Genomic DNA, 24,476 nt, shown 5'->3' with positions numbered 1-24,476 from the left:
TCTGTTTCCATCTCTTACGCTGCTTCGTGAGAGACGACCGACACAACAACCTCCTCACTCCTCAGCTCGGAAATCCACAGAAATTATATTTACCCAGTTACCCTTCTCTTCTCTTCTCTCTCTCTCCCCCACCAACCAGGGCAGTCTGAGTCTGAGACAGCATCTGCATCTCAGGTGGGGTCAAACATTTACAAGAGAAATCGAGATTGATAGATGGATAGATCCCTTGATCTCCTCTGTCTCTTCCTATTTTTTCGTCTCTCCTCTCTTACGCGTTGATATTCAACGACGGTTGGGTTATCTCTATCAGTCTCTCTCCCTCTCTTTGTGTCTCCATTGATCCTTTTAAAACCTTGTGTAATCTACTTCACAGTTCACATCACTCCCTCAACTGCTCTTCGATAGCGAGTAGCTTTCGACATCAGCCAGATCAGATAGAGACCCAATTGTATAAAACACCGGTTCTTGAAGGAATCAAGGACAGAGGACCTTTTGTATTTTTCTTTGGGGTCTGTCTATTTCTTCTTCTCCCGTGATGGGTGCATAAGACTTCAAAGCGTGTCGGCTGGACTCTGGAGACGCAGGTAACGCAGAGCAGCAGAGGAGAAGGAGAAAGGTGGTTCCTTTGTATGTTTGGACTGGTGATATGAGGAAGGTGTAGAAATCCCTTTGTTGGGTTGTGGTTGATTTCTGGTTTCAAGAGTTTACAGTGGTGGGTGGGGTTGGATGAGTGCCATGAATACCGGGGGGCGGCTTGTTGCGGGTTCTCATAATAGAAATGAGTTCGTCGTCATCAATGCTGATGATATTGCTCGGGTAAGACCCATGAAAAGGAAAAAAAATCCCTGCTTGTACTTTTTTTCCCCGATTCATTGCGTCTGTGTTTTGATTTTTGAGGATACACAAGTGTTTCTGCTCTCTGGCTGGTTTCAGTGAGAAAGCCCTCAACGATTTCTCTTGAAAGACCTCGCTAGATTTTTTCTCAGTTGAGTTGTGGAGAGCGAGGTACCTGTTTCTGAAGCAGTAGACCCAGAGTTTTCTTGTCCCATCTCCCCTTCTGTGGGTTGTTTAGTAATGTCGGAATGAGTTTTTTTTACCTCGTTCAGATATACTTCATATCTGTTTGGTTTTGCTTGAAGCTTGTGACCTTTCTGGAAAATGTTATATTTTTCCCCCTCTATTGTGATTGCCATTTTCCCCCTATTCTGAACTGTAGTTCTATAGCGTAAGAGTATTCTTACTGAACTGGATGCCTATTTCCTTTTCTAATTTGCTTGGTTGTAAAACATAGCTAGCAGTAAGTGTACATATTTTCTCGTTAGATTTTTTTTTTGTTCTTGCAATTTTGATGGGAATTTGAATGAGTACTTGTCATGGATTGAGTAAAATTTCAGCTGGTTTTGAAGATTATTCTTTTTTCCTTTCCTTTTTTATGGTGGTTACTCTTGTTCTTTTCTTCTTGTGTATGCTGGGGTGGGGGTTGTTGTTTGTTATGATTTCAATCTTATGGAAATTTGCCTATATTTTCTGGGCTGTTGCAGGTGAAGTCTGTAAAAGAATTGAGTGGGGAGATTTGCCAGATATGTGGGGATGAGATTGAGATTACAGTAGAGGGAGAGCCCTTTGTTGCCTGTAATGAATGTGCTTTCCCAGTCTGTAGGTCTTGCTATGAGTACGAGAGAAGAGAGGGCAATCAAGCTTGCCCTCAATGCAAAACCAGATACAAGCGCATCAAAGGTGAGGCTTTCTATACTTTCTTCTTCCGTTCTGCTTCTTCTCCAGCACCCCATGCCTATATCTGTAGAATGTACTCACATATGTGGTGCATCTTGCAGGCAGTCCCAGGGTTGAAGGCGACGAGGAAGAGGAGGATGTTGATGATTTGGATAATGAATTTGATTTCAAGTATAAGAACTGGAGCGACCCGCAGCATATTGCAGAGGCAGCACTCTCAGCTCGCCTTAACGTTGGTCGTGGTTCCATGGCTGATGCATCTGGGAACTCTGTACCACCAAATCTGGATTCTTCCTCCCCTAATCCTGAAATCCCTCTCCTGACCTATGGCCAAGAGGTTATTTGACTGAACAGAATCTGATTGATCATTTCCCCCCCCCCCCCCCAAATTCTTATTCCTTACCAACTCAAATGTCATGTTTGTTTCTAATTTAAGGATGCTGGAATTTCTTCTGATCAACATGCTCTGATAATACCTCCGTTTATGGGTAGTGGGAAACGAGTTCATCCAATGGCATTCTCTGATTCACCCATGTCCTGTAAGTTGACTGAATTTGTTGGTTCTCTTTTGAACTTCTGGTTCATCCTTCACATGTTATATGGTTTTGGAATAATTTATTTATTGGTTAATGTTCTTTTTCTGTAGATGATGCAGTGCAGCCCAGAGCAATGGATCCTAAGAAGGACTTAGCAGTGTATGGGTATGGAAGTGTTGCATGGAAGGACCGTATGGAGGAGTGGAAGAAAAGGCAGAGCGAAAAATTGCAGGTGGTTAAGCATCAAGGAGGAAATGGTGGTGGGAACTGTGATGGAGACGATCTTGATGATCCTGATTTGCCCAAGTAAGCATGTGTTGATGATCTCTTCATTTTCTTTCTCTGAAAAATAGTTTCTGTGGATACTCAGAAGGTCTTATTGTTCTCTTCTCTAGTTAGTATTATTTAACATTTCATGCAAACTCACTTCCAGAGCTTTTAAAACTTTCTATGCTTCAAACGTGTTTGCAAGTAATTTAAGAGCTCATTACCATGCTGGGTTTTTTTTTGTTTCAATTACTATCCTGGGCTTTTATCTTTTTTGTTTAACTGCGAGTTTATTACTTTCTTTTGTCATTTTATTTTATTTATTTTTTAATTTTTTAGTGGTTTAGAGGGTGGGCCTTGGTGCAATGGTAAGGTTGCTCCATTGTAACCAAATGGTCACGGGTTCAAGTCTGAAACAGCCTCTATGCGAAAGCAGGGGTAAGGCTGCGTACATTATGACCCTCCCCAGACCCTGCAGTGGCGGAAGCCTCTTGAACTGGGTATGCCCCTTTTAGTGGTTTAGTTTTGGAACTGATAAACATAGGGAACTCTGACATTAGCTAGCCATTTGGTATGTAGCAGTAATTCTTTTCTTCTTAATGTATTTCTTCCTGACCTAGTTATTAATGAAAGTATGAGAGAGGCTGTGCTCAAACTTGTATGCAGTTAAATAGAAGAACTGATGATGGTTATGCTGAATAGTTTCAAGTCAATGAATTGGGACTTTCCTGAAAAAAAAACTATTGAGTAAGTAATAACAAATAACAAACAGCATTTAATTTTTTGGTTGTAATGTACCATTAGACACTGGATGTTTCTAAATAGATTCATTAAAGTGATGGAAATAGTTATAATGGTGTATTCTTGCAATAATTATAATCCTCCACACAATCTGGTTGTTGGTTTGACCCAAGATTCATTTGTCTATGGAATAAATGTAATCTGCTTAAGTATCTTAAGGGGGGGAGGGGGGAATATATCTTTCTGAATTCCTTCTCACAGTGATGTGTGAAATGCATAAGAATTTTCAAGTCGATGTATCAAGTCTGTTGTCTGTACAAGATGTCAATGTATCAAGTCTGTTGTCTGCACTGGTCTGCAATCTTGTAACTTGTTGTTTTCTATACACTCAACAATGTTGACATTTTGCTTGAACTTTGTTGCTAGTGTAGAATTTATGTGGGCTTTAAAGGCTTTTTATCCTGTGCATAAGTCTGAAATTTATATCTAACTTCTTTGTTGATTTTATTATTTGTTTTCCTTTCGGTCTAAGTATGGCCACACAAGCATTACCAAAGGATTATTTAGTTACTTTCAGCATGATTTATTACATGTTTCTTAATTGTGTACTCTGAATTTTTTTTAATACCAAAATTTGTATTTCAGAATGGATGAAGGAAGACAGCCTCTATCAAGAAAGTTACCAATTCCTTCCAGCAAGATCAGTCCATATAGATTGATAATAATACTCAGGCTTGTGATTCTTGGCTTCTTTTTCCAATATAGACTTCTCAACCCGAACCCTAATGCATATGGTTTGTGGCTGACGTCAGTGATTTGTGAAATATGGTTTGGGCTGTCATGGATTTTAGATCAGTTCCCCAAATGGTCCCCAATTGAGCGGGAGACATACCTTGATCGGTTGTCACTGAGGTAGTTGGACCTGCTGATCTTATTGTATCTATTCCATCTTTCTCAGTTTATGTGATCTAACGTCACCTTAAAATCTGTTTTCAGATATGAGAAAGAAGGGAAGCCTTCTGAGCTAGCCCCTGTTGATATATTTGTTAGTACGGTTGATCCTATGAAAGAACCTCCACTTATCACTGCTAATACTGTACTATCCATTCTCGCTGTGGATTATCCAGTCGACAAAGTTGCATGCTATGTCTCTGATGATGGTGCTGCCATGCTTACTTTTGAAGCGCTCTCTGAGACATCTGAGTTTGCAAGGATGTGGGTTCCATTCTGCAAAAAATATAATATCGAGCCCCGTGCACCAGAATGGTATTTCTCTCAAAAGATTGATTATCTGAAAAACAAAGTCCAGCCTGCTTTTGTTAGGGAACGACGGGCAATGAAGGTTTGAGTCTATCCATATATGGTTTCTGGTTATCTTTAATATATGTTTCAGTTTTCTTGGTAAATTATTGAAAAGGGAAACTTAATTATTTGCCATTCTTTAGCTTCTCGAATTATTTGATGCAATTCAAAATTTACTTCTACACCCTCCCTATGAAGATGTATTTATAAGCTGATCTATTTCTGGAGGTAGCAATTTTCTAACCCCTCTAAATCTGCTTGTTGAAAATATAGATTAGGGTCAGTTCCAACCCAAGGGTCAGTTGACCTTTATAAATCCAATTTAGATTTAGACCAAGTCTATATTGTTGATTGAGTGGGTCCTTATGCATATGTACTATGCTTACACATTTAGCTTTTATGTATAATTTAATGTGTGAACCTATACAAACACAACCTTATATATATATTAAAGGTATGTTTGACTGAAAAGTGCGCATTTTTGAACTAGTTCAGTCAGGCTCAGGTTTGAGTTGAGGATTACTCTCCAGTGACTAGCATGCCAACCCATCCCATAGCCACTTCTATGTGTCTGTCCCTTACTAATTTTTTGAGAAACACAAGTTAGTGAAGTCCTTCCTTTTTTCTTTTTCCCTTTCCCTGATGAATTGGTTGACTGAAACTTGGTTTATCAGATCTTATGATACTGCTCAATGGAAAATTCTCTCTGATTATTCTATTGTATCTTATGCTCTAGTTATCTAATCTTAAAAGTTAAAATTGCCAAAAGGGTTGTTACCTGACTGCATGATTTTATGGATACAGAGGGAATATGAAGAATTCAAGGTTCGGATAAATGGGTTGGTTGCTACGGCACAGAAAGTTCCTGAGGAGGGATGGACAATGCAGGATGGAACACCATGGCCGGGGAACGATGTACGGGATCACCCAGGAATGATCCAGGTAAGAAGCTATTCCTTCTAAAATAGCATGATCCAAGTGCTGTTAATTGTAGGAGAACTGTGAATTTAGGCCTTTCTAGTTGAACTTCTTTTCCAATTTCTTGTTGTGTTAAAAGACCATACTATAATCTAAAGGTGTTCTTCATGAGAATGCTGTCTGGCCTGATTTTCCTGTGTCATGCTTTGGTGCCTGCAGAGGGAAAGGCCCAAGATGCTAAAAATTGTGACAAATAAGTTTCAGTCCTTGCATTGCATTCACGCACAAAATGTGGCATCTATAAAATGTCTTCACAGCAGCATTTTGCTTAAATCTAAATTGCATCTAAAGATGGAAGATGATAAAATAGCTGGGATCCATGTTGGCATTTAGGCTCTCTTATAAATGACTTGTACAACAGGTATTTCTTGGGCAAACTGGTCTTCGTGACATCGAAGGAAATGAATTACCACGTCTGGTTTATGTTTCTCGTGAGAAGCGACCGGGATTTGATCACCACAAAAAAGCTGGTGCCATGAATGCTCTGGTAAAGCTCAATTTTTTTTTAATTCAGTTGGCACAAATACGTGGTCACTCTTCTGTTCTCTACCTAATTAACAAATGAACAATCAAGACTTTGCTCAAATTTATAATGTTTTTGATTGGTTTGATTGTTTATTGAAGGTGAGGGTCTCGGCAATCATTTCCAATGCTCCTTATCTTCTGAATGTAGATTGTGATCACTATATAAACAACAGCAAGGCACTTAGAGAAGCCATGTGCTTCATGATGGATCCGACATCAGGAAAGAAAGTCTGCTATGTGCAGTTTCCTCAACGATTTGATGGGATTGATCGCCATGATAGATATTCAAATCGCAATGTCGTATTCTTTGATGTATGTAGCATTTTTTTCCGAAGGAATCATGTATGTTTTTAATCTTCTTATTCTTACAGCTAATGTCTTTTCCGTCCAACAACAGATCAACATGAAAGGACTAGATGGGATCCAGGGACCAATCTATGTTGGAACGGGATGCGTTTTCAGAAGGCAAGCACTGTATGGATTTGATGCCCCTGTAAAGAAGAAAGCTCCAGGCAAGACATGTAACTGCTGGCCTAGATGGTGCTGCCTTTGTTGTGGGTCTAGGAAGAAGAACCGGAAAATGAAGATAAAGAAGGAGAAGAAAATAAAGAATAGAGAGCCCTCAACACAGATACATGCCCTTGAGAATATTGAAGAGGGGATCGAAGGTAATCAGTTGCATTTTCATAGTATTGGCTTTTCAGCTGGTTCTTGGTATGTATATTGACATGTACATAGTCATACTAACTGGTGTTCACCTGACAGGAGTAGATAGTGAAAAATCGTCCCTCATGTCCCAAATAAAGTTTGAGAAAAAATTGGGTCAGTCTCCAGTGTTCGTAGCTTCCACACTTTTAGAAGATGGTGGAGTTCCTTTGGGAGCCAGTTCTGCATCTCTGTTAAAAGAAGCCATCCATGTTATTAGTTGCAGCTATGAACATAAGACAGAATGGGGAAAAGAGGTAAGTGATCAATGTTCGCCAATGTTGAAATGTGAGATTAAGGACCTTTATTTTCCTTATAAAGAAAATTGTTGTTTGCCTTCATCCCTTAAATATTGAAGCTTGAACCAGGTTGGGTGGATATACGGCTCTGTCACAGAGGATATCCTCACAGGATTCAAGATGCACTGCCATGGGTGGCGCTCTGTATACTGCATACCCAAAAGGCCAGCATTTAAGGGTTCAGCACCCATCAATCTCTCGGATCGTCTAAACCAGGTTCTTCGTTGGGCCCTTGGATCTGTAGAGATTTTATTGAGCAGGCATTGTCCAATCTGGTATGGATATGGGTGCGGTTTGAATTGGCTGGAAAGACTTTCCTACATAAACTCGGTTGTTTATCCTTTGACGTCTCTTCCCTTGATTACATACTGTACCTTGCCAGCCGTCTGCCTTCTCACTGGGGATTTCATCATCCCCCAGGTACTCAATTGCACGCCCTTCACTATCTGTTTCTCAGTAGAAATTAACAATTTAAGGATCCATTTCATTCTGGAAACATTTTGATTGTGCTAATGAAATCATTTATTTATTTATTTTTTTTGTAAAATAACACTTTCAAAGTCTGGGCTATCAAAATTCGAGCAGATATATAGAGTTTGGTTTGATTGCTTATAACTTATCTCTTTTTTGTCTCTGTTCATTCTGTCCTTGGATTTTTTTGTTTTTTGATAGGTTCCTTGTCTTGTATTTGGATAGTCCTAGTAGTTGATGCTTGCCTTTCTCTGGTTAATTCTTCTGGATGTCCATTCCACAAGGAATGCACTTATTACTAGTTAATAGTCATAACATTTTCAGCTCATGTAAGGTTGTATCTCATTGTGCAGATAAGCAACTATGCCAGCATTGTGTTCATGGCTCTCTTCATATCTATAGCTGCAACAGGCATCATTGAGATGCAGTGGGGAGGTGTCAGCATAGATGACTGGTGGAGGAACGAGCAATTTTGGGTGATTGGTGGTGTCTCAGCACATCTCTTTGCTCTCTTCCAGGGTCTGCTCAAGGTTTTGGCCGGGGTCAACACGAACTTCACTGTTACATCCAAAGGAGGTGATGATGGTGAATTCGCAGAGCTATACGAATTCAAGTGGACATCATTGTTGATATTTCCGACAACATTGCTGATCATTAACATAATTGGGGTGATTATTGGGATTTCTGATGCCATAAGCAGTGGATCTAATTCATGGGGCCCACTGTTTGGTAAGCTGTTCTTTGCCTTTTGGGTCATTGTCCATCTATATCCCTTCCTCAAGGGATTAATGGGGAAACAAAATAGGCTGCCAACCATTATCCTGGTCTGGTCGATGATTCTTGCCTCACTTTTCTCCCTATTGTGGGTTCGGATCAATCCGTTTGTCAATAGAGGAGGCCTCATATTAGAGGAGTGTGGGTTGAATTGTGACTATAGATAGAATTTTAGATGATCTTCGAATGTTATGGGGAAAGGCTGTTGGGGAGCGGTTGATGGAGTTCATCCTCTTAGTGAAAATATCCCTTGCCACTACAATTTTGTGTGGCTTTATGTACCAGAGTCCGGGCAAGTGAGGAAACAAACATGTTCGAGTTGGTGTATAGATAAAATGGACAGGGAAGGGGAACACCTTTATTATTCTTTACTGGGTTTTGGTTGATTCATTTTTGTACTTGTTCTTATTCTTTTCTTTTTTCCTCTTTTATTTTTCTTGGGCTGATTTGTGGAGGGTTGATTTGTTTATTAGTGCCTGTCTATAAATACCAAGAGAACATTGTTTAATGTTTGAACTATAATTTATTCCCTTCTCAGCAAAGGGTTGAATACAGAGGAGTCTCCAAATTCATTTTCATTTTTCGGTACTTATGTTTGATGACATTAAGTGTTTTGAGCTACAATGAAGATCATCCTAATGAAAAAATCATTGAGTTTTCAAACTGTTAGTCCGTGAAAATAGCAAAGACAATTCTGATAGGTTTGCATATAATTTCATGATTCTGGTTGCTTGGAAGTCCCAAATAACAGAATTGTAATGGTAAAAAATTTGCATCTTTTAATGGTAAAATCATATACAAGTCAGCCCCCTTATCTAATTCTAGCCTGACTACTTAATGTGGGTGAAGAAACAATTGGATGGCAAGGAAGTGAAATGACTTTAGTATAAGATGGCAAGTCTGATGAGTGTTAACCTAATGTGAAGATATTTCTCATTTTATGTATTAAGGCACTGAATGCTGGTTGTCGTCGTCTGAATCGGGACCATCCAATTTCATTCCGGTTCAGAATGCTTTAGTCAGATTCTGCTTCAACCCTAGAAATCCAGTGTTATCCATCTGAGAAAAACAGATTGGGTTAAAACTAATAACACTGTCGAACCCCAAAATTTAAGCACTAAAGGAGCCATTCCTACAGCGGGTATTTCATATTTGGGCCATCTGGTCAAAAAATATTCTGCACAAATAAAATTCAGCATCAGATTGCTTGTGCCAAGTAAAAGCGTCCAAAAAGACCAAGGTTTTAAGAATCTGATCGGATTTTGGCCAATTACGGCTGATCCAGATCAGTTCGGATTGGAATCCGCCGAGGCCAATCTTGTTCCTGATCTTGATTCTCCTTGATCAGCTCGTCCCGAACCCTAGATGCCTGGAATATCCCAATTTCAAGGCAGATTTAAGCCGACACAGATACCAATTCCGGGTTTTAAACCCTGATAAGAGACCCATCCGAGGTTCTCCTCTAGGGTTGCAGACTGAAAATCGAGGCTGTTAGTTTACTGCTCCACAACTAGAAATTTAGTAGCAAAATCCTTATAAATATAGAGGAAACAAAACCCACAACTTCTGATGAATTTGACACGAATTATCATAAAATGACGGAGCAAGAATCAAGATAAGGTAACAGACCCAGAAACCTTTCTTCCAGATATGCAATTGAGAACTGTGAAGGTTTTCTCCTGCCCAAACTAGTAATTTTGTATGCAGGGATTTTAAGATCGATAATGTAGGTCAAATTGTTCACAAAGAATACTAACCTGTATTGTCCCAAATTGGCTGATCCAAACAAAGATTCCTCTCAGTGAAGTAAAAGCTTTAAGGCATAAAAAATAAATATAAATTGTTGGATAGGAATACTCAATTCTCATGCTCCTATCTAACTGCTTAAGCATGGTTCTAAGTATCGGTATCGTATCGGGCAATACGTACCAGTTTTACATGTAGTCAATCCCGATATTGTGCCGATACTGTATCAGTGACACGGTACGGACAAGGGGTAAAATGATCAAAAAATTCATTTTTAAGGAGATGCAGCCATTCAAGGGTAATTTTGTCTGATACAACCGATCGGTTTCGATATTGTATCGTTAGTGTATCGGTTTTGCAAGTGATTGATACCCGATCCAATACCGTGCACTAGAACCATGTGCTCAAGTGTTGACTTAGTTTCTTACATGAATGGACATTGGCCCCAAAGCTTAATAATATAAATAAGAGCAATTATATGAAAAAGAGAAAATAACCGAAAGTATTGAAGGCAATTGCTACTACATTTGGTTTGTACCTTGTAGTCAGTTGTGGAGTCTCAAGAGGTCAAGAGATTGCTCCTCCTGCCTTCACTTTCCACAAAATGTGCCTCCCCTCTCCCTCTCTTGCCTCCTTTCTCTTATAATGTAGCCCGTCCATGGTGTAAAGCATGATCTCTTGAAGTGGGTTGGGGTGGGGGGACAACAAAGCATTTGTTATGGTGGATCAAACTGGCCCTGTTTGATACATCAACAGATTTTACAATCCAACTAATCTGATAAAGAATTTTTAATCACATGATGGTGAGTCCAAAACAGCAAGTGCCTCCAACAAAGAATACCAAATCCTTGAGTCAGATACATAATTAGCAAAAATGGGAACAATAAAAACACGTAGTCTTATGGTACGAGTTTTAAAAAATAAAAAATTGCAAACAGACAATCAAATAAAACAAAGAACAGTAAAAAATGAAAAACGAACAATATGAATTTCAAATGTTTATATTTAAAAAAAGGAATAAAAAAGCGGCATCATTCTCATATAAATTAAGAAAATTTTATTCAAAATACATGCTTCTAATTTCAATGTTCGTGCATTGACCTTAAGTTGAAAGTGATATTATGAAAAATGTAGCCATTCGAATCATCTTTACATCACTGAAAGTATCAAGTTGATCAGAGTTCGGGAGAGAGAGAGCTATTGTCAATTAAGTAAACCATTGTTCAACAAATCCAACGTCTTAAAAAATGCCGAAAAACAAAAACGTGTTTAAATGCGTTTAAAACGAAAATGCTTACTGTTTGCCATTTTTTCCCGTATGTTTGGGAAACAACAAAATATATTTAAAATGGTAAAAAAAAGGTCCATTTTAAGCACGCTTTTGCTAACAGATATCTTCCATGACTATTATTCATACAACGCTTATAGCTCAAATCCTCTCTCAGAAACATTTGTCCTTGGTATATAAGCATCACCCTGTAGAAGACGTGATTCTTTCACCAAGATAAATTCAATGGATTTTAAAAAAAAAAATACAAAAGTGGGATTTCGCTACTATCCCCAACATAAAATAACTTCACAATTTCTTAAGCCACAGTTCATGGCCTTTCCTATTTGGACTACCCTTTGATGAATTCAATGATGTTACACAAAGAAGGCAAAGCTTGCAGATAGCAGCTGTAGTTCTTTCTCGTCACCCCTCCTTTTGCTAAAACATTTCTCAAAATCCCCACCCACCATCATCTATTTGTGAAGTGCTTGGCCAACCAAACCAACCATGAAGGCTAAACAACATAATTTTGTATGGAATTAGTCCTCATCAAAGCCTGCTTCTCCATCTCCGTAGTCTTCATCCTCCATATTTCCTTGCTCACCTTCACCTGTAGGATTACCATAGATAATTGCATTATTTTCCATCTCATCCAGCTGGTCTTCCAATGACTCAATCGTAGATTTGACCTTCACTTCCATAATTTTCAAGTTATTGTCACTGAAAAATGAAGCATACGGCTTTGAGACCTGCAACAAGAAGTCATTGTTAATAGATTTTGTAAGAAACAGGAATTACAGCAGATCAGAAAGAAAAGGTTTTTACCTTAAAGAGACCGTTTTGCTTTTCAGCTTTCTCTACAAGGTTGCGCCAATGTTTATCTCCTCGCTTCAATGTTGATGCAGAACCAACCACCTTGGGGGCACACCAATTCCTCATTATATAAACCGTCGAAATTTAAAGCAAATGGGATTCAAACCAATGCTCATGTGAAACAATTTAACCGGAAACAATGCCCTACCAAAATGGAAGATCTTGCTCTAGTAATGCCAACATTCATCCGCCGGAAGTCAGCTAAGAACCCAATGCCTTTATCACTGCTAGCCCTAACACATGAAAAGATTGCAACATCCTTTTCCCGCCCCTGTAAAGGAGAAAAAAGGTCATATATCATACACTTAAAATCAAGACAAATCGTAGTGTGGATAACAATTGCCAACCAAGGAAACAGCTGCAGGCATGGTTAATGTGCAGGTGGGACCAGCTATATGATGAGGTTTCCAAGATCTCCTTGGGCCAGAAGAGTCTAGGTGATCTTAACTACTCAATTTATATGTTCTTTTGCGAAGTCCAAAAATTAGAATCAGGGTTGCATTTTCCAAGGAGATATATTGATGGCCCATCAAATGGAGGACCATCCTTAGGATTAACTAAATGGTTAACTGTTAACCTAGATGGGTTACATGTTTAAACTAAACAAATATTTCTCTCATCCCTGGGTAACAAGGGTAAATTTGCAATAATGATAGAAACCAGAACTAAGAATCCATTTCTCCTCCCACCCCCCTTCCACCCCAAAGAGAGAAGTTGGCACCCGTGGAAGATGTACTCTCACTGGTATCCAATCCCTTGATAGTAGCTTCTGAGGGTGGCAAGGGATTACTTCAGACGAAGATACAGGGATAGGTTTTGTGATTCCATGGAGGCATGAAGTCTCTCAATAGCACTTACATTTTTGAGCCAGCCGTGGGAGACTACACAGTAAAGAACCAGTGACAGATGATGATGGGATCACTATAAAAAGACCACGTAATCTGACTCTAACCATGATCAGGATGGGAGATGAAGTTAGAAAGTTGAATTTTGTAGAGGAGACAAGGCGAGGCTACTGAACATGCTGTCAAAGTGAGCTTCTTCAGGTGCATTTTACCTGGAGTGATTCTCAAGCTGTAGATATGTTTAGAAAACTGGAAGAATTAACCAAGTTTAACTTTTAGAGCCAAGGAACAGGGAAGCCTCTGTAGTGCTTCATGACAAAACTGTTGAACCAGTGTAATGGTGAGAAAGGGTACACAGGAGGGATCAGCACCCTACGGGCATTGGCCCCTCTTTAATTCCTAGTTGTAGGATTGGGTGGGAGTGGGATTTAAGACCTTTTATTTGGTTAAGCCTGTTCAAGTAGGGAGGTAACTTTGAATTAATTTTCTCTGCATGTCTGCCCTCTTGCACCCCTTCTTGGGACTCCAGTGGGCTTTGTGCCCTTCTCTTTTCTGAGAGAGAGAGAGAGAGAGAGAGAGAGAGAGAGATTACCTGAAACCCATCAACAGTGTTTATATCCACTAGTTTATCAGACTCAGTCCCAAACGTATCACAAAACCGCTTGCGGAAGAGCTTCACTTGATGCCTATAAGGGGATATAATCGCTATACGTGAACTTGATCTGAGCTCTGGGTATTTTGTCACCAATTTATGATACATGAGCAGGACAAAGTCAACCTCATCAACATTAACCCATGAGCCACTCCCAGAGGGCTGGGATTCAACTCCATCTTCTATATCAAAAAAACAAAATGGTGCAAAGCAGCGATACTCATGCCATGAACGTTCAGTCTGGTCTTTGACATCAGGTCCATCTTCCAATGCATCATTGTAGAATTCTCTAGAAGGAAAGCTTCTTATCTGTTTGAAAAAATGGATATGAAAAACCAAGTAAGAAAAACGATTCATCTCTGAAAATTACTTAAGGCTGCATAAATCTGTGAATTTGTCTTTTCAACAATAGTTTTGAAACTTCTGATAGAACCTCAGGATGCATGCGGTATTGAGTTTTCAGCATCTGCACTGGATAGCCAGCCCTCTGAAGCCTCTTGAACATGCTCATGCCATATCTTCAAGAGAACAATTTGAGCAACATATAATGCATCAAATGAGTTAATTCAGTGAATTGAAAGATATCATGATCACAGAATGTAGTTTTACCCGAATCTCTCAGCTGTACGAGAAATTACTGTAGCTGGCAATTGAACTGGATCACCAACCTAAAATTGAACATCAGCATTATAAGAAAAAAACCACAAATAATTTCTCAGTTCTAATAGAATTATAGTGGCAAATAAACATTTAATAAGATTAAAAATTCATTTAAAACATCATAGTGCAATAGACAAAAGGGTGGGGGATTGGTGTCAGGTCACGTGGCCCCTGTGCCTAGACACAAGGAGGATGAAATGACCACCCCACCCCCGTGGGCCCACCCCTGTTGGATGCCTGTGCGAGCGCCCCATTGCCCCCCCCCCCACACTGGCGCAGGGGCCACGCCACCTGGCCGCCGCCTTTTTCCCTAGACAAAATTACTAATATATTTTCTCCTAAAACAATAAAAATTCTACTACATTACATAGAAAGTTAAGGGTAATTAACTCATTCATAGAGGATGATTTTTTTTTTTTTTTTTTGGTAAACATTCATAGAGGATGATGAACACATCTAAAACCTACGAATGAGATAAATTAGAATATAAAAAAGTATCTTACAATTTTACAGACTTTCTTAATGAAACAATAAGTGTTGCTACATATAAATGGAATTAAGAGTAATTAAGGCTCCATTTGTTTCCAGGAAAAAACCAAGTAAAAGGAATATTAACAGGTAAAATCAGTATAAAAGATTAGGATTTTACTCGGTTTTCACTTCAATATTTTGTTTGTCTAGACCTCATGTTGGTCATCTTCTTTGGTTTTTTTGACTGGGCAAGTACCATGGTGAATGAGTTTCAAATTTTTTTTTAGAAAAAAAGAAAAGAATAATGCACCTTTTCCTTTCAGTTTGCTGTTAGTGCTGTCTCCCTTGATAAAAGAAAATTCAAATTGACTGTTGTCTTATTAAATTAATTGGATTAAAATGATGTTAATTCAAGACTTAAAAGTGAAGCTGCAATTATCACTAATCTAACTAAATTTAGAAACAGAACCTCGTTTTGTCATCTCTTAGTCATTGGTTTCCTTGGTGACGAGGACATCACTCAGGGATTTAGGGCATATTAGAGGAGACGTAGATGCAGACGTACACAGCCACTTCATTGTGGCTAGATGTCCCTTACTAAATTGTGTGGATGCATATTTCTGTTTACTTATGTGTAGTTTGTTTTATTTTGTTGTATTTTATTTTATTGGATATCAAGCTATTATGAACTAATGTTGTAATACCAAGTGGAGTAGTTATTAAGAAGTTATCACCAAAGATGTAGTTATTAGGGAGCTATTTCTATTTTTTATTTTGGGTTTTAAAAGACTATAAATACTGGAATGAAAGCCAATGAAAATATGCTGGAACTTGTGAGATCTTCTCCCATTCTCTTGCACCACGAGTGATTCTCTGCAAACCTTGGAGTGAATCCAAGTAGGTGTGAAGCCAAGCCCCCCTTTCTCTCCCCTACTTTCTTTGGATACCGCCCCCTTTCTGTCCCTTGTTTCTTCTCTCATAGGCTACCGCTCTCTCTCCCTCTCCCCCCCCCCCCCCCCTATTCCTTCTCTTTGGAGACACATACTGAATGACCGAAGACTGAAATGTTCACAAGATAATGCATGCATCACAATGATCATGAATCATTTAATATCAATTCTTAAGATTGTTTCAAGCATTTCATCCATTCGCATACACAAATTAAAATGTCACCAGTCAAGGGGGGGGGGGTGTGGGTGGGTGGGAAAGCTGATCCACTACATTCATTCGGTATATGCCATGGTAAGATATGAGGCAATTTTTGCTGGGCTGGGCACTCAAGTAGTTATAACTAATGGGTTATATAACCAACACTAAAAAGGAAAAACCTGACATAACACATCACATGTCCTATTGATCTACATGTGAGCAAAAAGACAGCTATAACAAAAAAAAGCATTTCCTTGCTAAAAAAATACATTTAAAAAAATGCATGTACAGGGGAAAGTTGGCAAGAAGTATTAGGTGATGAAAACACGCTCAGACTAACAGCTAACAGTTGGTGTTCAACCATTTGGGATTGGTTATACAAGTCCCGTTGCATTGTTCCAGGCTTTTTAAGGCCATATTGGCTGTTAAATCAAAAAGTATTCATGGCTCTGCTTAACTCTTCAACATTTGTCATCTTCCTCTAGACTCCCACTGGTCCTTTTACTACTCTAACATGCACCATATCACTCCTCACTGGTGAAAACAATGGCCTTTGTTGCCTAGCTACAAATATGTATAAAAATGATAAATAGTGGTCAGGTTGAATGGGCAACTATAGAAATCTTATGGTCATGTCAAAAACCCATGAGTATCTACTAGAATAGATCAAAATGTAGTGATTATTTTGATCCTTCACATTAAAATTGCACACATAACTTCATCATCTATAATGCATAAGATAGTTTACAACATTACATATATATAGTTTGCAACCTTTGAGAAAAAAAAAGCACAAGAACATACCAGAAATACTTGTTTGCATCCACTAGCTAATGGAACAAGAGTGGCTGGTTCCACCTGTTTATATAAATACAAAACAACGAACGATTAAGAAAACCTAAGGATAAATTAGACTAAAATCAATGTTTCAACATCGTTCAACAGAGACTAGGGACAACCAGTTCATCATATATTGGCATAGAATATTTAGAGTGGTAAAAGTAACAGAATGGAAAATAAATAAAGGAAAAACGATGAAGACTATACCCATGATTTATTTTCAGATGACTTGGTACTGTTTATATCACACATTGAAAACCAGACATGGACATCAGCCTGTTCTAGCCTGGCAGTTGGTAATCTAACAGTCTGAACGTTCTGACTGATTATTATTGTGACAATATCAAAATATAAAAGCAATCAGACAAAAGAAGAAGAGAATGTGGGAGAGAATGGAAGGCTGCTACAGAGGTAACAACCGATAGCAGCCTCCCCCTCTTCAATCTTATTCATAGGTAGAAAACAAAGTACAAGGGAGATTTCCTATTCAGACTAGGAAAAGACAAAGAGAATAAATCTTAAGATAAAAACACTCCTAAAAACACCTAGCGCAACTAGAAAAGAAAGAAGTAAAACCATAAACAAACTAAAACTGGTCCCCAATAGAGGGACTCCCTCTGTCGTGGTTACAACACTATTGATTTAACACTCCCCCTCAAGCTAGAGCATACAAATCACCCATGCCCAGCTTGGAACAATCCTTCCGGAATGTTGGACTGAAAAAAGGATTAAGAGAACATGCCACCAAGTTGATCAGCAGAGGAGACGAACGGAGTGACCAGTAGTTTCTTCATGACAACATCCTGCACAAAGTGACAACTTCAATGTGTTTGGTTCATTCGTGGAACATTGGATTGCTAGCAATATAGATCGCAGATTCGCAGCTTGATTATCACAAAACATCTTCATACGAGAGGTAACTGGAAACCCGAAATCTTGGAGTAAAGACTTAAACCACATAAGTTCGGCAGCAATGTGAGCCATAGCTCTATACTCAGATTCAGCACTGGACCTAGCCACAGTTGCTTGCTTCTTGCTGTGCCAAACGATTAGGTTACCTCCAACAAAGGTACAATATCCAGTAGTAGACCTCCTATCACTGGTAGAACCAGCCCAATCAGCATAAGAAAACCCTACTAGATCAACTTTCTGATGAGATTTATAAATAAGCCATTTTCCTAGAGCCTCTTTCAGATATCTTAGGATGCAACAAGCTGCCTCCCAATGAGATTTCTTGGGAGATTGCATAAATTGACTGACGACACCAACATCAAAAGATTTATCTGGCCTAGTAACAGTCAAATAAATGAGTTTACCCAACAATCTTCTGTAAGTTGTTTATCCTCAAGATCTTCACCATCATTAGTCCCAAGTTTCGGGTGAGGGTTCATATGAGTATCAGCAGGTTTGGAAGCCAGCATACTGCATACCTGTTTTAGATAAAAGATCTAAGACATACTTTCTTTGTGACAACAGATTGATTCGCAATACCTCAATTCCAAGGAAGTACCTAAAAGGACCTAAGTCCTTCATCTGAAAATGCTGATGTAAATACAATTTTACTGCTGTAATCCTTGAAACATCATTCCCAGAGATAATTATATTATCTACATAAACAACGATCACTAGAATCTTGGAATCCTTGCGTCGCACAAAAACTGAATGGTCAGAATAACATTGGGAAAAGCCACGAGTGACAATAGTGCTGAATTTGTCAAACAACGGTCTCGGGGATTGCTTCAACCCATAGATAGCCTTGTGTAGTTTGTAGGCTTTGATAGAATTTTCCCTCTGAGCAATATACCCAGGAGGTTGCTCCATGTAAACTTCCTCCTAGAGATCACCATAGAGGAAGACATTTTCAATATCCATCTAATATAGTAGCCAGTCCAAATTGACCCTAGAACTATGAGATCATGAACAAAATCCAGACCGGCGGCAGGAGAAAAAGTCTCAAAATAATCAACACCATACGTCTGAGTGTACCCTTTGCAACAAGCCTGGCATTGAAACGTTCAACGATACCATCGGGATTGTATTTAATGTTGCACACCCAACGACATTTTACAAGGTCCTTATCAGGAGGTAAATCCACTAGCGTTGATGTGCCTTGAGATAATAACGCCTCCATTTCTGTGTCGCAGTGGCATGAGAGACAGCAGCCCTAAGGTCCACCCTGATTTCATCTAAACTCCATACACATTAGCAGAATTCATTCCGCTCCGAAAGAGCCTTGGACAGAAAAGCAAAATGAAGAAAAGGTGGCTTTCCTAGGGTTTTAGTAAAGGATCTCCAGCAGGGAACGATGCTCCTTTTCATGCCCGTTTGCCAACATCCAGAGAACCCGCCTTCTGCTATCTTCCACTCCGAAGTTTAGGATTGAGTTTCCGATTTGGTTGGTGATTTTGAGTTGCCCTATTTGAATCAACGACTTTCTCAACTAGAAGTCTGCTACTCATGTTTGAAGGGGATATCGCTGACATGTTTGAAAGGGATATCGCTAAAAGGGGCCAACTAGCAATCCTGTTACAGGCGGTGGTGTATGAATTTCCAATGTATTTCCACTTATTCGAGGTTCGTAGATACTCTGGTTTAAGGAAAAAGATGGACATATAAACTAAGCGACACGGTGATGTTGAGGAACACAATTAGTGGAGAGGGAAAAATTAAAATTACGAAACTGAGAAGGAAGATGAAAAATAGACACATAATTTTCAATAAGATAAACAGTCAAGCACTTTTGGGTACATGCATGCTTACCTTTACGAATGGAAATAGTAAGAAGCTCCAGAGGCAAATAAAGTGTCTTTAGTAGCTAGTAGGTGACCGCTCAGTGGAATTATCAGTCATAGTAGCGTTGACCAATTCATTGACCCATTCAAGTCGGCCATGCTTAGCCCAACAGGTATCGACAGTATGATTTTGCTTACCACGATAGGAACAATGACGAGAACTTATATCGAAGGACTGTCCACCAGTACCACGACCACCAGTTCCATGGCCACAGCCTCTCCCTTGGTCACGACTTCGTTTAGAGGAGGATGAACCATGACCTCAACCAACAGTAAAAGTTGAAGTCTTTTAGAGATGGTGAATGTTCTACTTTGGAAGTAGTAGTTGTGTGTTGAAGACGTGAGAATGTTTCATTCAACGAAGGTACTTTCTCACAGGCTAGAAGCTAGCTTTTGACAGACTGATAAACAGGGTGCAGCCCAACAAGGAACTTGGCAACATGAAATTCAGCACGGTGTAACTTTAACTGCTCTAAATCAGTAGTAAGGGGTTGGTGTACCTGAAGTTCTTTAATAATCCACTTCTAACTACTGAACTATTCATTCAAGGTCTTATCATCCTGCTTACAGTTGAATAACTTTTCATACAACTCATAAATTCAAGAAATATCTCTTGCGAGAAACTTTCTTTCAAATCATTCCAAACACCCTTTGCAGTGGTATGAAACATAACATTGGCAGAGATAGTAGGGCCAATACTATTCCACAACCATATCTTGAGTGTGGAATTCTCACGCATCCAATCTTCATGAGAAGTAAGTGTAGTAGGATCCTAGAATCAACAGGGAGGATCATCAATGAGGTATTTCATCATACCTTTAAATTAATGTATACAAGAACTGACTTTGACCATAACATGTAATTGGATACACCATTCAATTCGATGCTGGTGATCTGAATATGAACATTGTTATTGGACACTTTGGATCAGCCATCATGCAGGTAGGAAGAATAGGAATCAAAGGAAGCATTAACAGCTGCAAGATTCAGAAGAAAAACTTCAATCTAGGGACAGAAAAATGGCCCCAGCACAACAGTAGCAGTATATAGCAGCCGGCAGTAGATAAGGATCAAGACAGTCACCTCAATCTCAGATTTAGGTGACGAATCAGTAGTAGACAAACTACAGGTCTGATGGACCTGAATTTGTGATCCAAGAAGCCTGGTATCCTTAGGAAAAGTTCCCAAAAGATTGGGAAAATCAGATGGCTGAGAAGATAACAGATGCAAATCTTGATGGTAGAAGATTTGCCAAGAAAACAGAGTAGCCGCCAGCCACAAGAAGAAACTTAATTGCAGAAAATCAGGAGCACAGATTGGATCTATAGTACCATCGTGTATAGCTTGTAGCAGTAGTAAGTAGTCCTCAGAATCTTAAAGGAATCAGGCGGCTGCAGAAAAAGTAATTGCAGATTGAAAATCTTCAAGAAACCCAGTTTGCGATAGGATAGATCTTTATAACTTGATGAACCAGACTTGAGATTCATAAATCAGTGGTGCAGATATAAGAGCCTTAGTTTGTCTTCATTCCAGTATAAACTAGGGCAGAGAATGAAAGATAGGCAGCAAGGGCTGCTGCAACCAGAAACCGAGATAACACTTTGAAAAACTCTTAAACCAGCAATGTAATTGGATGATTACTAGTTTAAAGCTTTCATACCATGTGAAAATATCAGAATATAAACAAGCAATCAGAGGAAAGAAGAAGAAGAGAATGTGGGAAAGAATGGGAGGCTGCTAGAGAGGCTAACAGCCAATAGCAGCCTCCCCCTCGTCAATCTTATTTATAGATAGAAATCAAAGTACAAGGAGATTTCCTATTCAGACTAGGAAAAGACAGAATAAATCCTAAGATAAAAACACTCTAACACTCCTAGTGCAACTAGGAAAGAAAGAAGGAAAAACATAAACAAACTAAACTGGTCCACGATAGAGGGACTCCCTCTATCGTGGTTACAATACTATCAGTTTAACAAATATAAAGGAGCATCCCCTCATATTGAATATGGATTATAAATATTAGCTAGTCGTCTGAGCTACTTATAGGGTGGTGATTGACACATTTGCAACCCTGCTATGTCTCCATTTAAAAAATTTTAGATCACATACACTGTTACTCCCTTCAACCTGCACTCCAACCACTAGGTTCAAGCGATCTGAGAGATCGGATTTTTGGGATTAGGCTACCATTGACTGATCAAAAGTTTTCAAAGAACTTCCAGTGGTTTGTTAATTTTAGAATTATACAGTTTCTGGAAATTTGACATCAGTTTTTTCAGAAGGAATTTGTGCTAGTTGGGTAATATGTTGTGGAATAGGGTCAAGTTCACATACCAATCATGTGTCAGTGTCACAAGTTTCCCTAAATTAGCTGTACCCTACTCCCATAATTGCCTCAAGTGATTTCATCATATGTCCAACTAGGTAAAGACTAATGGAGGGGAGATAAATAACACATGTACCATATTGCTTCCTACCAGAGGAACAGTGTAACAAGGTTGAAGATCAGCTTCTGGGTTATCTGAATCATTTGGAGTTCTTGTAAAAGCTCAGCAGATGGAGACATTACAAAGTAAAGGTGGTGATGGGCCAGTTAGAGGAGAGGACAAAAACTTAGAAGAGTTGCAGGGGGGAAGAGGAAACACACAACCACACACTCACGTTGAACTCCCAACATCTTCTTTATTCAAATCTGCTGTCCAGTGTAGGAATACAATGTATAAATAGCAAAAATCAGAAGAATTCTAGTTGGAATGTGAACTCCATCTCCTAACCCATCTCTAAATAGAGTTTAAAATAAGTAGTCTATTCCTATGTATCCTACATTGCAAATAAAAGACATGAAAAATAAATAAATACTAAATAAACTACTTCCAACCCTTGTTGGACCAAAATCCCAGGTGGACCGGTTCTGTCTGGGTTAGAGTTTCCAAACGCGGTCATGCTGGTCCAAATAGTTAAGTGCTACTGCATCAAAAGGCTGATGAGTATCTACTTCAAACAGAAAAGAAGGTTGGTTCCCAAATTGCACTATATTTATAGACTTCTCTTGCCAGTACGGTACCATCAGGAAGACATGATAAAATAGAAACATCCCATTGTTTATTATGGAACTTGAGTATTAAAAAAGGAGGTACAACAAAAGGCAACAGCAACTTTCCATCATGTTGAATATGGTTTTAATGCAGGTAAAATTTCACCACAAAACCATTCACTCACTCAGGTCAGAATTGTAACAGAAAAATCAACTCAACAAGCAGCAGAAATCTTCACTACCATTTGCAAAGAGTAATAAAAAAGAAAAAATGCTTACAGCTTGAGCCGCTTCATCTATTATGACAACATCAAACATGCGATTCATTTTGGTGAAAAGAGGTGAACCACTGAAACTAAGGGTGGAGAACACCTGCCAATCACAGAAACTCACTAAGAAGATTAAAGTGATGTAAAAAATCAATATGCATGTGAGGTTGCCACTTACAATGGCTGCTTCATCAAGAACCGAAGCACGGATGCTGTCCCGGTCCTGTCCTGTAGCTCCATGTTTCCGGGTATCAGATATTGAATGGTCCATACCAGCAAGCTTTTGTTCAACCTATAGAAGAAAACCATCCGTATCAAATAGGTTCAAGCACAATGTCGTGAAGTTTAGTGGTTATTGACAGTTGCCAAGTACAGACCAGGTAATCCATGGAGACTGCTTGAACAGAATGGTGTGGCCTTAGACCAATTCGCACTATCTTAGGGTTATATGCACGGTCATTTTCATCACGAATACCTAAAAAATAACTCAAAAAGAAAAGTAAACATTTTTGGGTAGGTAGAAAGGCTTCACTTAGAAAAATTAAGGGAAGAAATTGAATATCCACCATTGCAGTCAAGGCAGCTAATCAATGACTGATTGCAAATGATAAAATTACGTAATAAAGTAATTTTTAGATCAACACTTCCGAAAGATTGACATAGAATGCATGAGAATATGTTTGGCGTCGTGTAATAAAAAAGAATGTAATGAAGTAGTTTGAGATCAAGGGTTTCCATAATGACCTAGAATCTAGGAGCTTCTCTTTACAATTTGACATAGATCAGCATCCTAGGTTCTTGTTGAAGAGAATGGTCCACAAATCCTTTATTTCTGATCTCTTAAAGGCCTTTTCATATTCTCTCCATCCATTGTGTGGGATAAAGAAAGAAACAATCACAGAGAAGAAGCTACACAACCATAGTTAAGGCAACTAGGCAAACAGAGAAAAGCTCCACAACCATAGTTGTTAAGGCAACCAGGCTACTAGGTTGCCTAAGTCCCCTACGCGTGCAGTATATGTAATAAAAGAATGATAATTTTATATAATTATGTTTATATGCAACATAGAAGCAAAAATACAATAGGATTTAGTTATGCTAGTAATGACCTAATATGAGAAAACCAACATATAATAAATAAAGCATAGGATAAAACGAAAGTATATTCATTAAAAATAAAGCAATAAACATAAATCAACACAAACTTATGAAGTGCCAAAAAATTGATATCAAATAAGGTGTGCTGTCACAAGACCACAAGGCAACGACTAGGCATCCAAAGCAGTTGCCTTTTTTGCATCGAGCAAGGCGTGTTGTCACCTTGGACCCAAGAAAGTGCCTAGGGATGCCTTAACAAGTATGACAAGATGAAAGATGAAATGACAATAAAGTCATGCTGGACTGAGAAACTCATACCAGTGTTCAGAAGGCGCAACACAATCTCATCTAGCGCAGAGTTAGATGGAGCACAAACAAGCACACGCACCCGATATTTGCGATTGGAGTTAACTACTTCAGGTTTCTGTACAAGAAAGTGAATATT

General features: G+C 38.9%; 2 protein-coding genes across 2 annotated transcripts in view; one reads left to right on the top strand and one right to left on the bottom strand.

Annotated features, from left to right (window-relative positions):
* The first annotated feature begins 546 nt into the window (after positions 1 to 546).
* LOC122669798 (cellulose synthase A catalytic subunit 2 [UDP-forming]-like) lies at positions 547 to 8,910 on the top strand. Its single transcript, XM_043866650.1, has 14 exons — positions 547 to 816; positions 1,542 to 1,737; positions 1,836 to 2,071; positions 2,171 to 2,273; positions 2,381 to 2,576; positions 3,924 to 4,190; positions 4,275 to 4,620; positions 5,385 to 5,522; positions 5,920 to 6,045; positions 6,183 to 6,395; positions 6,481 to 6,751; positions 6,849 to 7,045; positions 7,157 to 7,507; positions 7,912 to 8,910. Exons 1-14 carry the CDS (start codon positions 727 to 729, stop codon positions 8,497 to 8,499), a joined length of 3,318 nt encoding a protein of 1,105 aa, XP_043722585.1. The 5' UTR covers positions 547 to 726; the 3' UTR covers positions 8,500 to 8,910.
* Positions 8,911 to 11,606: 2,696 nt separating this feature from the next.
* LOC122668160 (probable helicase MAGATAMA 3) overlaps positions 11,607 to 24,476 on the bottom strand; it is a 31,446-nt gene continuing 18,576 nt past the window's right edge. Inside the window, exons 10-20 of the mRNA XM_043864754.1 lie at positions 24,350 to 24,455; positions 23,311 to 23,408; positions 23,112 to 23,225; positions 22,944 to 23,036; positions 16,803 to 16,856; positions 14,328 to 14,386; positions 14,152 to 14,236; positions 13,659 to 14,027; positions 12,370 to 12,492; positions 12,174 to 12,263; positions 11,607 to 12,097 (exon numbers count right to left, since the gene is read on the bottom strand). Of these exons, the coding sequence (XP_043720689.1) occupies positions 11,888 to 12,097; positions 12,174 to 12,263; positions 12,370 to 12,492; positions 13,659 to 14,027; positions 14,152 to 14,236; positions 14,328 to 14,386; positions 16,803 to 16,856; positions 22,944 to 23,036; positions 23,112 to 23,225; positions 23,311 to 23,408; positions 24,350 to 24,455 (1,401 nt within the window). The 3' untranslated portion in view covers positions 11,607 to 11,887. The remainder of the gene's footprint in view (positions 12,098 to 12,173; positions 12,264 to 12,369; positions 12,493 to 13,658; positions 14,028 to 14,151; positions 14,237 to 14,327; positions 14,387 to 16,802; positions 16,857 to 22,943; positions 23,037 to 23,111; positions 23,226 to 23,310; positions 23,409 to 24,349; positions 24,456 to 24,476) is intronic.

The sequence above is a fragment of the Telopea speciosissima genome, chromosome 7, assembly GCF_018873765.1.
Source record: "Telopea speciosissima isolate NSW1024214 ecotype Mountain lineage chromosome 7, Tspe_v1, whole genome shotgun sequence".
NCBI lineage: Eukaryota > Viridiplantae > Streptophyta > Magnoliopsida > Proteales > Proteaceae > Telopea > Telopea speciosissima.
This window is presented reverse-complemented; position numbering and strand designations above follow the sequence as displayed.